At 45.5% G+C, this 12,895-nt stretch overlaps 1 protein-coding gene across 10 annotated transcripts in view; it reads left to right on the top strand.

Annotated features, from left to right (window-relative positions):
* Positions 1–1,524: 1,524 nt before the first annotated feature.
* Kansl3 (KAT8 regulatory NSL complex subunit 3) overlaps positions 1,525–12,895 on the top strand; it is a 57,653-nt gene continuing 46,282 nt past the window's right edge. For 8 of the 10 annotated variants that reach the window (XM_045147228.1, XM_045147231.1, XM_045147230.1 and 5 more), the window contains exons 1-3: positions 1,808–1,935; positions 2,557–2,821; positions 7,045–7,215. In XM_045147228.1, coding sequence (XP_045003163.1) covers positions 2,607–2,821; positions 7,045–7,215 — 386 coding nt within the window. In that variant the 5' untranslated portion in view covers positions 1,808–1,935; positions 2,557–2,606. Of the gene's footprint in view, positions 1,588–1,807; positions 1,936–2,556; positions 2,841–7,044; positions 7,216–12,895 lie in introns of those variants that run through there. The other 2 variants (XM_045147226.1, XM_004669813.2) reach the window with 2 other exon arrangements.

The raw sequence follows: 12,895 nt of genomic DNA, 5'->3' as shown, positions 1-12,895 counted from the left end.
AACAAATGAAACAAAACAGGAGGGGAGCCGGGTGTGGTGGTGCATGCCTTTAATCCCAGCATTTGGGAGGCAGAGGTAGGAGGATCGCGGTGAGTTCGAGGCCACCCTGAGACTCCATAGTGAATTCCAGGTCAGCCTGGGCTAGAGTGAGACCCTACCTCCAAAAACCAAAATAATAATAATAATAAAAAAATAATAAATAAATAAATAAACAGGAGGGAAGGAGAAGGAGAAGCTGTGTTTTAGAATATGGGGGAGGGGCTCATGATAATTACCATCAAGAAATCTATTTGAAGGGGAGTGGTGGCGCATGCCTTTAATCCCAGCATTCAGGAGGCAGAGGTAGGAGGATCGCTATGAGTTTCAGGCTACCCTGAGACTGCATAGTGAATTGCAGGTTAGCCTAAGCTAGAGTGAAATCCCACCTCGAAAAACAAACAAACAAAAGAAAGAAAGAAATTTATGTTCTTGAGAGATGAATTCATCACTGCTCTGTAGGACTAGATGTTAGCACATTTAGGAAGGCTGAGGTCGTGAGGTGGTCTTAGATCTAAGCTTAAATATTTAAGCTGACATGCAACCCCACCAATCTCACCCCTCACCCCCCAAATCTGAACTCTACCCAGAACTGCCTTCTCTTTATTCTTAAATTCCTCAGGGTGAGGCCCTGGTCTTGATTTACCTCTGCAGCAACAAACAATTAGCGCGCGCGCGCACGCACGCACACACACACACACACAAAACAACAACAACAACAACAAACAAACGCTGGTTTGATTTGCCTTTGAAGTCATGATAATCCTCCTGTGTTCTAAATGCTGAGATTACAGGCGCTAGCCATCATGCTCAATTTTGTTTTTTGTTTTAGATTTTCGAGGTAGGGTCTCACTGTAGCTCAGGCTGACCAGGAATTCACTATGGAGTCTCAGGGTGGCCTCGAACTCATGGCGATCTTCCCACCTCTGCATCCCGAGTGCTGGGATTAAAGGCGTGTGCGCCACCGCGCCCAGCTTCAGTTTTGTTTTTTTGAGGCCGGGGCTCGCTATTGTAGTCCAGGGTGTCCTTAAACTCGCACTCCTTCCTCAACAACCCCCCCCCCCCCCCCCCCGCTAAGAGTAAAAAGAGTTACAACGAAAGTAATCCCTCCCCACCTCTCCCCCGATACAGCAGAAAGCGCAGCCCTGTACGATCCCTCCCCCGACCCTAACAGTAAATTTGGGTCAGGTGCGCGCCCTCCAAGCTTGGCCTTTGGGGGGGCTGGAGCCGGACGGAGCGGCAGTCCCCGGTGGGGACGCCGACACGACACTGCGGACGCCGAGTCGCGCTCACGCTTGGCCCTTACTTTCCCTGCTGAAAAGGCAGCGGGTGGAAATTTATGTCTCGAGTCGCGCGCGCGTTCGCGGCTCCACGCGGGCCGGCGGAGTCGCGGAGCGGAGTCCTTTCCGCGCTTTGCGGCCCACCGCGCTCCGTTTCCCGGCGACGCTCCACTCCCGCGTTTTCCTCTGCGCCGCGAGCGCCGGCGCGGGGGCGGTAGCGCGCACGCGCGCTGGGGTCCGGCCCGGGCGAGCGCGCGGCCGACGACTGCGGGTGAGGCCAGGGTCCGTCGGCGTGGGGGTGGTGGGCCTTGGGGTTCGCGGCCGCGGTCCGGGCGGGCGGGAGGGCGGGCGGCGGCCTCGGTGAGGCCCTCGGGACTCCGCAGACATGCGGGGCTGGGGGCCCGGGGCGTGGTGGGCCGGAGACGGCGCTTGGGCCGCCGAGGCGCGGGCGGCGAGCCGGGGCCCCGGGTGGGGGGGGGGGTAGCGGGAGGCGGGAGCCCGGCGGCTCCTCCTCGCCTCGAACTCCGGGTGACCTTGGCCAAGTCGCTTCTGCCGGGGAGCCGCCGCCCTCGCCTGTGAAAAGCCTTGCCTCCTGGGCGGGCCGTTTTGAGGTTTTGAGGTTCGGTGGTGGGAGTCCCAAGGAGTAGCGGGCGGTTTGCCGGGGGCTCCGCCGGGGTGAGGGGAGGGCTGCCGGGTCTTTTGTCGCAGGCGCGTGGGGGACGGGGCTCTGCTTTCCGTATCTTAAAAACCAGCATAGCATGAAGTCGTTGCAGAACTTAAGTTTGCCGTAACCGGGAGTGTTCACTTGGTCTTAGCCGAGAGGCCGGGCGGCGATGAAAGCCCGGGCGGGAGGAGGACAGGAGGCCCGCGGTGCGCGGCTGTTCCGGGGCCAACCGCCTTTGTTCACGTTATCTTCGGAGGATGGAAACTAGGGTCCCTGCTTTAGCTGTTTAAAATTCATGTTTGTGATTTGTTTGCCAAGAAGGAAATTATGGTGCTGGCCAAGCAAGTTTAGGCCTTTGTGAACTGCGAAAGTCTCGGCTTCCAGTTTCTTAGTTTTGTGGAGATTGTGTATGGAAGAACGCATGCATGTAACCAGCACCTTTTTGGTGGTGGTATAGAATCTCAGGAACCCTCAGTAGATACTCTGTAAATGGTAGTGGAGCCTAAATGTAAGCGAGTATAGGTTGGGAGAAACTTGGAACACTTTAATTGACAAACTGAAACTTTTTCACCGCAGGTGACTAGCATGCAGAAATCCTGTCTCTGACTTGCTGCCGGCTTCCTGACATGGCCCACCGGGGTGGGGAGAGGGACTTCCAGACTTCAGCTCGCCGCATGGGTACCTCTCTGCTCTTCCAGCTCTCAGTGCACGAGCGGGAGCTTGACCTCGTATTTCTGGATCATAGCTATGCCAAGCCCTGGAGTGCCCACCCAGATGCCAGTAGTGCCCGCCCCACACGCATGCTCTTTGTAACTCCCCGTCGGCAGCATGAGAATACTATGTGAGTTTGAGAATACCATGTGAGTTTGGGTTTCCTTCTTAAGGGTACTACTGCCCAAACTGGACAGTGATGAGATGATGGGGATTAAATAAGGATTTTTTGGGAATGATTGGGGGTGATCTATGGGATCTTGTGATTTACCTTGGGCATCTATCACAGCAAGATGTGCAAATGAAATCAGACAGCCTATTCTACTCAGGACTTGTGTGGAAAGGAAATTGAAGAGGATTAAACTGGTGAAGAAAAAGACTGAAAAGCTTATTTTAAAAGATTGCTGCACTGCATGAAACCGCTTGCCATTTTGTTGCGGCATTTGGTTGGCAACAATAGCTTTATTATTTTTGCTTTTCCTGGCTTCACAAAGATTAGGAGGGGAATTCCAAAGATACTGCTTTCATTCTGACCTTTTTACAGAACTAACACCCATGGGTTAATCTAAACCTTTCTTAGATCTAATTTTTTTCTGCCAACCTACATTATAGGGATAGAAAATTTTATAAATCTACTGATAAGTGATAACAGTTACATTTGGCCTAAGTAAATCTACTTAAGTAGCAATTGTGTACATTGAACATTCTATTCCTTACATTTCAGGATTTGTTGACAAATTCTATTCTGATGATCAAACTATGCCCGTAATGTAATCATAAACTTTGAGACAAGAAATCTTTTTGTCTTTTGGTTTTCCTGGCAGGAAGAGAGAGAGAGAGATAGAGAGAGAGAATGAGAATGGGTTATAGCCACTGCAGACACATGTGCCATTTTGTGCATGTAGCTTTACGTGGGTACTAGGAAATCAGACACTGCTGTTTAAGCTTTATGGGCAAGCACCTTAATCACTAAGCAATCTCTCCAGCTCAACAAGAGGTTTTTGTTTCAGCTTAAAATGTTTAATCTTTCCTCAAGCATAGGCTTGTGAGAGAGATCTTAGTTTGGTTCTCTAGATCTTCCATTGAGTCATTATGAGGGACTGTAATGTGTCGCCCCACCCACCCATAATGTGTTCTTAAACAATGTAGAATAGTGGAGATTTTTTGTTTTTCCTTTTCTTGATTTTTTTTCTTCTAAGTAGGGTCTTGCTCTAGCCCAGGCTAACCTAGGATTCACTATGTAGTCTCAGGCTGGCCTCAAACTCAAAGCAATTTTCCTAACCCAGCCCCCCACACGACCAAGCACTGGGATTAAAGGCATGCATCACTACATCTGGCTTTAATTTTTTTGGGGGGGGTTCGAGGTAGTGTCTCACTCTAGCCCAGGCTGACCTGGAATTCACTATGGAGTCTCAGGGTGGCCTTGAATTCACAGGAATCCTCCTACCTCTGCCTCACAATTGCTGGGATTAAAGGCATGCACCACCACACCTGGCCTGAGCTAGTGAGACCCTACCTCATTTAAAAAAAAAAAAAAAAACTTTTGTTTTTGCTTTTCGAGGTAGGGTCTCAGCTCAGGCTGACCTGGAATTCACTATGAAGTGTCAGGATGGCCTCGAACTCATGGTGATCCTCCTACCTCTGCCTCCTGAGTGCTGGGATTAAAGGCATGCACCACCATGCCTGGCGTAATTTTTTTTAATTATATTTTTTATTTATTTGAGAGAGAGATAAAGGAAGGCGGGGGAGAGAATGGGCAGCACCAGGGCCTCCAGCCACTGCAGACAAATTCCAGATGCATGTGCCCCCTTGTGCATCTGGCTTATGTGGGTCCTGGAGAGTCGAACTGGGGTTCTCTGGCTTTGCTAGCAAATGCTTTAACCTCTAAGCCATCACTCTCTCCAGCCCCTCCTCCCCTGTTTTTTGAGACAAGGCTCCACGTAGCCCAGGCTGGCCTTAAAGTCACTTATGTAGTCAAGGATGATGTTGGCCTTGAACTCTTGATCTACTTACCTTTACCTCCTAGATGCAAGGATTATAGGCATGTGTCATTATGCATGGCTCATTTTTTTTTTTGTTATTGTTTTGAGATAGGGTCCCACTCTAGCCCAGGCTAACCTGAAATATACTATGTAGTCATAGGGCAGCCTCTAACTCACGGTGCCTTCCTACCTCTGCCTCCCAATTTCTAGGATTAAAGGTGTGCACCAACCCATTCCCATCTCTCCCTCCCTCCTTCCCTTTCTCCCTCCCTCCTCCTCCCTCTCTTTTGAGCCTCAGGGTACATGATTCAAGACTTTGTAACAGTCTGTTAATAATCTTGATGCCTGGGGCCTGGGAGCATAACTGAAAAGCTCCTTTAAGTAGAATTTGGATTTTTTTCTTCTTTGCTGTGTAAAGCTTGCTAACATTGAACCTCATGTGTCTATATATGATGTCATTTGTTTGTTTGTTTTGAGGCAGTGTCTTTATAGCCCAGGCTGCCCTCAAACTCAACTGTGATCTTTCTACCTCAGTCTTCCCAGATAATGGAGTTATGGGCATGAACCACCACTCTTGGCTTTCATGACTTTCAAAATGATGTTCGGGGCTGGAGCGATGGCTTAGCAGTTAAGCACTTGCTTGTGAAGCCTAAGGACCCCTGTTCAAGGCTCCATTCCCCAGGACCCATGTTAGCCAGATGCACCTCGAAAAACCAACCAACCAAACAAAAACTCTTAAGCAAACATGTCCAAGTACAAGCACAGTGTCACGCCAGAGATGATTGGCTCTTTAGCCACTGCCAAATCTAGCTGCATATTTCATTTCTTAATGATGCAGTTATTCTTGTCTTTGAGAATGGATGCTATAAGATCATAGGTTGCGTAGTATTTCTAGTGATAATCTTGGTAACAATGTACTACAAAGTGGGGAAGGGCCTTGATGGCACAAAATTTTATTAACATTTTAATTGCAAAAAATCCTTCCATTTTCTATTTCTATTCATTTCTGTTTCAAGCTATAAACAAAGCAAGATAAATAGTTAATGGTGTTTTCATTCTGGGTGATCTTTCTTAGATAATTATATGTTTTTTTGAGCATATAATTAACTGCCTATTGACCTAACAGGGAAAGTTTATGTGACTAGTTTAAAACTCAAGACTGTCCAACAGAACTCTGAAGTAATTGAAATGTTCTAACCCTGTGATGTTAGTATTGTAGCCAGTAGCCACATATTGCTCACTAGCTGAGGCTGACCTGGAATTCACTATGGAGTTTCAGGGTGGCCTCTAACTCACGGCAATCCACCTACCTCTGTCTCCCGAGTGCTGGAATTAAAGGTGTGCACCACCACGCCCAGCTCTAAAAAATAGATTTTTATGTAGAAGCATTTAAAGGATTTTTTTTAATTGTTCATTTTTATTTATTTGAGAATGTCAAAGAGGCAGAGAGAGAAGGAGAGAATGGGTATGCCAGGGCCTCCAGCCACTGTAAATGAACTCCAGATGCTTGCACCACCTTGTACATCTGGCTTATGTGGGTCCTGGGGAATCGAGCCTTGAATCAGGGTCCTTAGGCTTCACAGGCAAGCGCTTAACCGCTAAGTTATCTCTCTAGCCCAGGATTTTATTTTTATTTATTTATTTATTAGAGACAGACAGAGGGATGGAGAGAGAGTGAGAATGGGCACACCAGGCCCTCTAGCTTCTGCAAACGAACTCCAGACATACACACCACTGTGTGCATCTGGTTTACCTGGAACATGGAGAATTGAACCAGGGTCCTTAGGCTTTGCAGGCATGCACCTTAACCACTAAGCCATCTCTCCAGCCCTATAGATGCTTTTTTTTCCCCCCCAGGTAGGGTCTCACTGTAGCTCAGTTATAGTCATAGAATTTACTATGTATTCTCAGGGTAGCCTTGAAATCACCGTGATTTACCTCTGCTTCCCATGCTGGGATTAACAGCATGTGCCACCACTCCTAGCTTCCTATAGATGCTTTTTAAAGTGACTTAATAGACAGGTATGATGGCCCAAGCCTATAACCTTAGCAGTCAGGAGACTGAGGTAGGACTATTGCTGAGTTTGAGGCCAGCCTGGGCTACATAGTGAATTCTGGGCCAGTGTGAAACCATGTCTCAAATATAAATAAATAGACTTTGTATTCCTCTAGCACTTGCAGGATAGAGAGCAGAGATCTAGATGAGTATTGGAAAGATGACTTTAATCAAATTTTCTTGTGAATATGATGAGTTTATGAATTATTTAAAGCTAATTATATTAAAAAACATTTCTTAGCAACCAGATGATTATTAAATCTCCATGTTATGTGAGGTATGTATGGCCTCTCTTATTTTCTCACATGTTTACAGTGAATCAGACGTACCAATAGATGTTGAGACAGTCACGTCAACTCCTGTACCACTTTATGACAATCAGAAGGCACGCAGTGTGATGAATGAATGTGAACGACATGTCATCTTTGCCAGAACGGATGCAGATGCCCCTCCCCCACCAGAGGACTGGGAGGAACATGTCAACAGGTAGGCCACTCCTAAGTAGTATGGGTTACTACAGGGTCATTGGTCACTGTCCTACAATTATATGATATCTTCATTGAAACACACATTAGGAGCTTATTTCATTTGTAGCTATGTAAATCAGAATGTTCTCCTAACTGCATTGTATCTCTCAGCTCATTGCTGTGAGGTTCTTCAGAACAGAGCTTGCATATTGCCATCCCTACCTTTATAATACTGCCTAGCATACAATAGTTATATAATAAGCATTCAGTGCCATGTGTAGTTGTAGATGTCTATGGCCCCAGTTACTTCAGAGGACTGAGGCAGGAGGCTTACTTGAGCCTAGAAATTCAAGACCAGTTTAGGGTTTCACTCTAGCTCAGGCTGACCTGGAATTCACTCTATATAGCCTCAGGGTGGCCTCCAACTCATGGCGATCCTCCTACCTCTGCCTCCCAAGTGCTGGGATTAAAAGCATGTACTACCACACCCGGTTCCAAATAAACTTTAAAAAATTATTTTATTGTTTATTTTTATGTATTTATTTGAGAGCAATAAACAGAGAAAGAGGCAGATAGAGAAGGGCGTGCCACGGTCTCAAACCACTGCAAATGAACTCCAGATGCATGCACCATCCTGTGCATCTGGCTTACGTGGGTCCTGGGAAATCGAGCACGGGCCTGGGTTCTCAGGCTTCACAGGCGAGCGCTTAACTGCTAAGCCATCTCTCCAGCCCTCCAAATAAACTTTAAAAAAGAGGTAGGAGTAGGAGTTGAGGATGTAGCCAAGTAGTAAAGGATTTAGGTAGCATAAATGAGGCCCTGGATTTGAACCCCCAGCAACACAAAACAAAACCTACACAGTTTGCTTGCTGGACACAGGTGAGAAAATTGAACAGGCTATACATACTTCACATAACATAGAAGTGGTTTTTTTTTTTTTGTTTTTTTGTTTTTTTTTTGTTTTTCGAGGTAGGGCCAAAGTCTGGCCCTGGCTGACCTGGAATTCACTATCGTGGTCTCAGACTGGCCTCGAACTCATGACAAGAATCCTCCTACCTCTGCCTCCTGAGTGCTGGGATTAAAGGCATGCACCATCATGCCCAGCTTCAACAGAGGTTTAATAGTCATCTGGAACTTTAGCTCTGTAGGTTACAAAATATAGGAAAAAAGAACTAAATGTACAGTGATAATAATTGAAGTTATATTATGATGATAAAATAATGTTTTCGGGGCTGGAAAAATTGCTTAGCAGTCAAGGTTCTTGCCTGCATAGCCAAAGTACCCAGGTTTGATTCCCCAGGACCCACATAAACCAGATGCACAAGAGGGTCATGCATATGGAGTTCATTTGCAGGGCAAGAGGCTCTGGTGTACTCTAATAAATAAATAAAATAAAAATGTTTTGGGGTTGCATGTATAGTTAACATGTTTAAATTGCTTTTAAAAATGAGATTTGTAATATGTATGTGTATGTGTGTGTATATATATATATGCAAACACACACACACATATATAGTCATGCAGGATGGGGGGTTTGGAGAGGTGGCTTAGTAGTTAGGCACTTGCCTGTAAAGCGTAATGACCCAAGTTCAGTTCCCTGGTACTCAAGTAAAAGCCAAAGGCACAAGGTGTCACTTGAATTTGGAGTTTATTTGCAGCAGGTGGATGCCCTGGCATGCCCATTTCCTCTGTCTGTCTCTCTCCTCTCTATTTCTCTCTGCAAATATAAAAATCAATATGAACAGGGTTTGGTGCACACGTCTTTAATTCCAGCACTTGAGAGGCAGAAGTAAGAGGATCAATGTGAGTTTGAGGCCACCCTGAGACTACATAGTGTATTCCAGGTCAGCCTGGACTCTGGACTAGAGTGAAACCCTACCCAAAAAAAACAAAAAGAAAAGTTGGGCATCATGGTAATGAGAGGAAGATGATACACAGCCTGTACTTTTAGCAGTTCTGCTGTTTCTAAAACTATAAACCAGCACATCCCTAGAATACAAGTGAAGAGATAAATAAGGCTATCTTGACAGACAGGGAGATGAGGACATGGTACCTTGTTTCTTGTAAGTGCCTTCTGTGCTCCATCGCAGGAACCTCTTGCGCTGGCTGGTGAAGGGAAGCTCAACTTCTAGAATATTGCCAGAATCAGTTAATGCCACAAGTTTCAGAATATTGATTTATCACAATTTTATACTAATGAAAAATAAAGTGTTACATACAAAAAAGAACCACCTTTTTTTGAGTGTTTTCTAGGTGTCCAATATGTCAAGTGCTTCATATGCATTCTTTTTTTTAAAGTATTAATTGGGCTGGAGAGATGTCTTAGCAGTTAAGTCATTTGCCTGCAAAGCCAAAGGTTCCCAGTTCGATTCTCCAGGACCCACATAAGCCAGATGCACAAAAGGACTCATGTGTCTTGGAGTTCGTTTACAGTGACTGGATGCCCTGGCGTGCCCATTCTCTGCCTCCCTTTCTCTCAAATAAATAAATAAAAGATATTTTTTAAAAAAACTGTTTACTGACAACTTCCATAACATACCCCCACTTCCTCCATTTCTCCCCTCCCAAATCCCTCCTCCCCTGAATCCCTTCTTTCCAATTAGTCTTTCTCTCTCTTTCTTTTTATTTATTATTATTATTATTATTATTTTTTTTTTTTTTCCGAGGTAGGGTCTCAATCTAGCCCAGGCTGACCTGGAATTCACTCTGTATTCTCAGGGTGGCCTCCAACTCATGATGATCCCAGTGCTGGGATTAAAGGCGTCCACTGCCACACCTGCCTTCACCAAGAGCTTTTGATCCCACCATTCAGGGTGTAGCCTGGGAAAATGGATGGGCTTAGTGTGTTGAAAAGGGTCTGGAACAAGAAGCTCTGCTTTGTTGGGGAGTCCCAGCCTGCCTCCATCTCCTGCTTTCAGTCCAGGCCGGCCTCCAGCTCGTGACAGTCCTGCAAACTTTTAAAAAATATAATTTTTATTTGCAAACAGAAAGAGGTAGAAGAAAGAGAATGGGAATATCAGGGCCTCGAACCCCTGCAAATGAAATCCATATGCATGTGTCACTTTGTACATCTGGCTTTAAGTTGGTACTTCGCAATCGACTTCCTGTCCTTCGGCTTTGCAGGCAAGTATCTTAGCCGCCTAGCCATTGCTCCAGCCCTCTGCAAACTTTTTTGAGCAGTCAAGTAAAGTCAAGTAAGCATCACCCCATGGTGAACGTGTGCGTTTGAGACAAGAGTCTTGATGGTTCTCATTAGATGAGGCATCTCCGTCTCCTATTTTGGTGTCATCATTTTTTTCTTCCTGTTGTGCAGGTCTTGTGTAGATAATGTCAGCTACTGAATATCAAGAATATCAAGGTCATTTTATGTCTGGAAGACAGCTTTTGTAAACAGTCCTCCCCTTCCCTTGGCTCTTAACAATTCTTTGCCATACCATCTCTTCCACAGTGGTTCCTGAGCCTTGGAGGGTTGATAGAGATGTCTCATTTAGCATTGAACACTTTTTGTAATCCTCTCAGTAATTCTTGGAGATGTCTAACTCCTTCCTTCATCTCTATTTTGTAAGATGAAATTGAGCTCAGGGAGTTGAAGAAACCTTAGTTTAAAAATGATGGAGCAGAAATAAAAATTAAAAAACACAATGCCTAGTCTGCCTTGTGCTGGAGAGATGGCTTAGCGGTTAAGGTGTTTGCCTGCAAAGCCAAAGGGCCTCGGTTTGATTCCCTAGAACCCACGTAAGCCAGATGCACAAGGTAGCACATGTGTCTGGAGTTTGTTTGCAGTAGCTAGAGGCGCTGGAACGCCCATTCACTCTTTGCCTCTTTCTTGCTCTCTCAAATAAAAAATATAACAAAAATTAAAATGATGGAGCAAGAATAATGTCATTTGTGTCAAGTAGCCTTGACTCTGCTTTTAAGGGCAGTAAAAAGGGCAATAACAGGTGATTGAATGAGGCAGCTAACATGGTTATGCCCCCCCCTTTTTTTTTCCAGGTAGAGTTTCACCCAGGCTGACCTGGAATTCACTTTGTAGATTCGGGGGTCCTCAAACTCATGGCGATCCTCCTGCCTCTGCCTCCCAAGTGCTGGGATTAAAGGTGTGTGCCACAATGCCTGACTATGACCCCTTTTTAGTATTGCAGTATTTTTAGAATTCTAGGACCTTAAAAAAAAATCAATTCACTCTTGGCTAGATTGAGAGGTTTTGGAGACTATTTGTGTTTATTTGAGTAATAGAGACTTTTTTGTTGTTGTTGTTGTTTTTGAAGTAGGCTATAGCCACACTGACCTGGAATTCACTATATAGTCTCAGGGTAACCTAGAACTCATGGCTATCCTACTGAGTGCTGGGATTAAAGGAGTATACCACTGTGCCTGGCCTCCCCACCCCACTTAGCCACTTCAACTGAACTCAAGATGCATGTGCCACATTGTTCATCTGGTCCTGAGGAATCGAAACTAGGTCCTTAGGCTTTGCAGGCAAGTGCCTTAACCACTAAGCCATCTCTCCAACACCCCCCCCCCCTTTTTTTTTGGCTTTTCGAGGTAGGGGTTTCTTTCTAGCCCAGGCTGACCTGGAATTCACTATGTAGTCTCAGGGTGGCCTTGAACTCACAGTGGTCCTCCTACCTCGGCATCCCAAGTGCTGGGATTAAAGGCATGCATCACCATGCCCAGCCTCTTACTACATTTTTGTATGATTTAGTTATTTTAAAATAAACTGCTATTTCAGGCTCTTTGAGATTTTGGAAGTATTCTCAGTAGCAACATCTCAGTGAGTAAGTCACCTGTTTTTGTTTTTTTTTTTTAATTTTTATTTATTTATTTATTTGAGAAAGACAGACACAGAGAGAAAGGCAGATAGAGGGAGAGAGAGAATGGGCGTGCCAGGGCCTCCAGCCTCTGCAAACGAACTCCAGACGCGTGCGCCCCCTTGTGCATCTGGCTAACGTGAGACCTGGGGAACCGAGCCTCGAACCGGGGTCCTTAGGCTTCACAGGCAAGCGCTTAACCGCTAAGCCATCTCTCCAGCCCCTGTTTGTTTTTTTGTTTTTTTTTTTTTGAGGTAAGGTCTTACTTTCTAGCCTAGGCTGACCTAGAATTCACTATGTAGTTTCAGGGTAGCCTTGAACTCACACCAATCCACCTACCTCTGCCTCCTGAGGGCTAGGATTAAAGGCATGTGCCACCACACCTGGCTGGGTAGGTCACTTAAAAAAATTACACATAAATATTTGCAAATGGGGGGGGCACACCAGGACCTCTAGCGGCTGTAAACAAACTTCAAATGTATGTGTCACTTTGTGCATCTGTTTACGTGGGTACTGGGGAATCAAACCCAGATTATTATGCTTTGCAGGCAAGTGTCTTTACCACTGAACCAACTTTTTTTTTTTTTTTTTTTTTTTTTTTGAGGTAGTCTCACTCTGGTCCAGGATGACCTGGAATTCACTATGGAGTCTCAGGGTGGCCTTGAACTCATGGTGATCCTCCTACCTCTGCCTCCCGAGTGCTGGGATTAAAGGCATGCGCACCACCACGCCCAGCTACTGATCCATCTTTACAGACCCAGTAAGTCACTTTTGTACACAACTAGCTTCTTCTTTTTTTTTTTTTAATTTAATTTTATTTGTGAGTACTTAATAGCTTCATTTTCAAAGGTCACCATTTTATGGTCCTATTCCTGAGGTAGCTTGGAG

The sequence above is a fragment of the Jaculus jaculus genome, chromosome 4 (assembly GCF_020740685.1).
Source record: "Jaculus jaculus isolate mJacJac1 chromosome 4, mJacJac1.mat.Y.cur, whole genome shotgun sequence".
In the NCBI taxonomy this organism is placed as follows: domain Eukaryota; kingdom Metazoa; phylum Chordata; class Mammalia; order Rodentia; family Dipodidae; genus Jaculus; species Jaculus jaculus.
The sequence above is the reverse complement of the archived record's forward strand: the minus strand, read 5'-3'. Positions and strand labels throughout refer to the sequence as shown.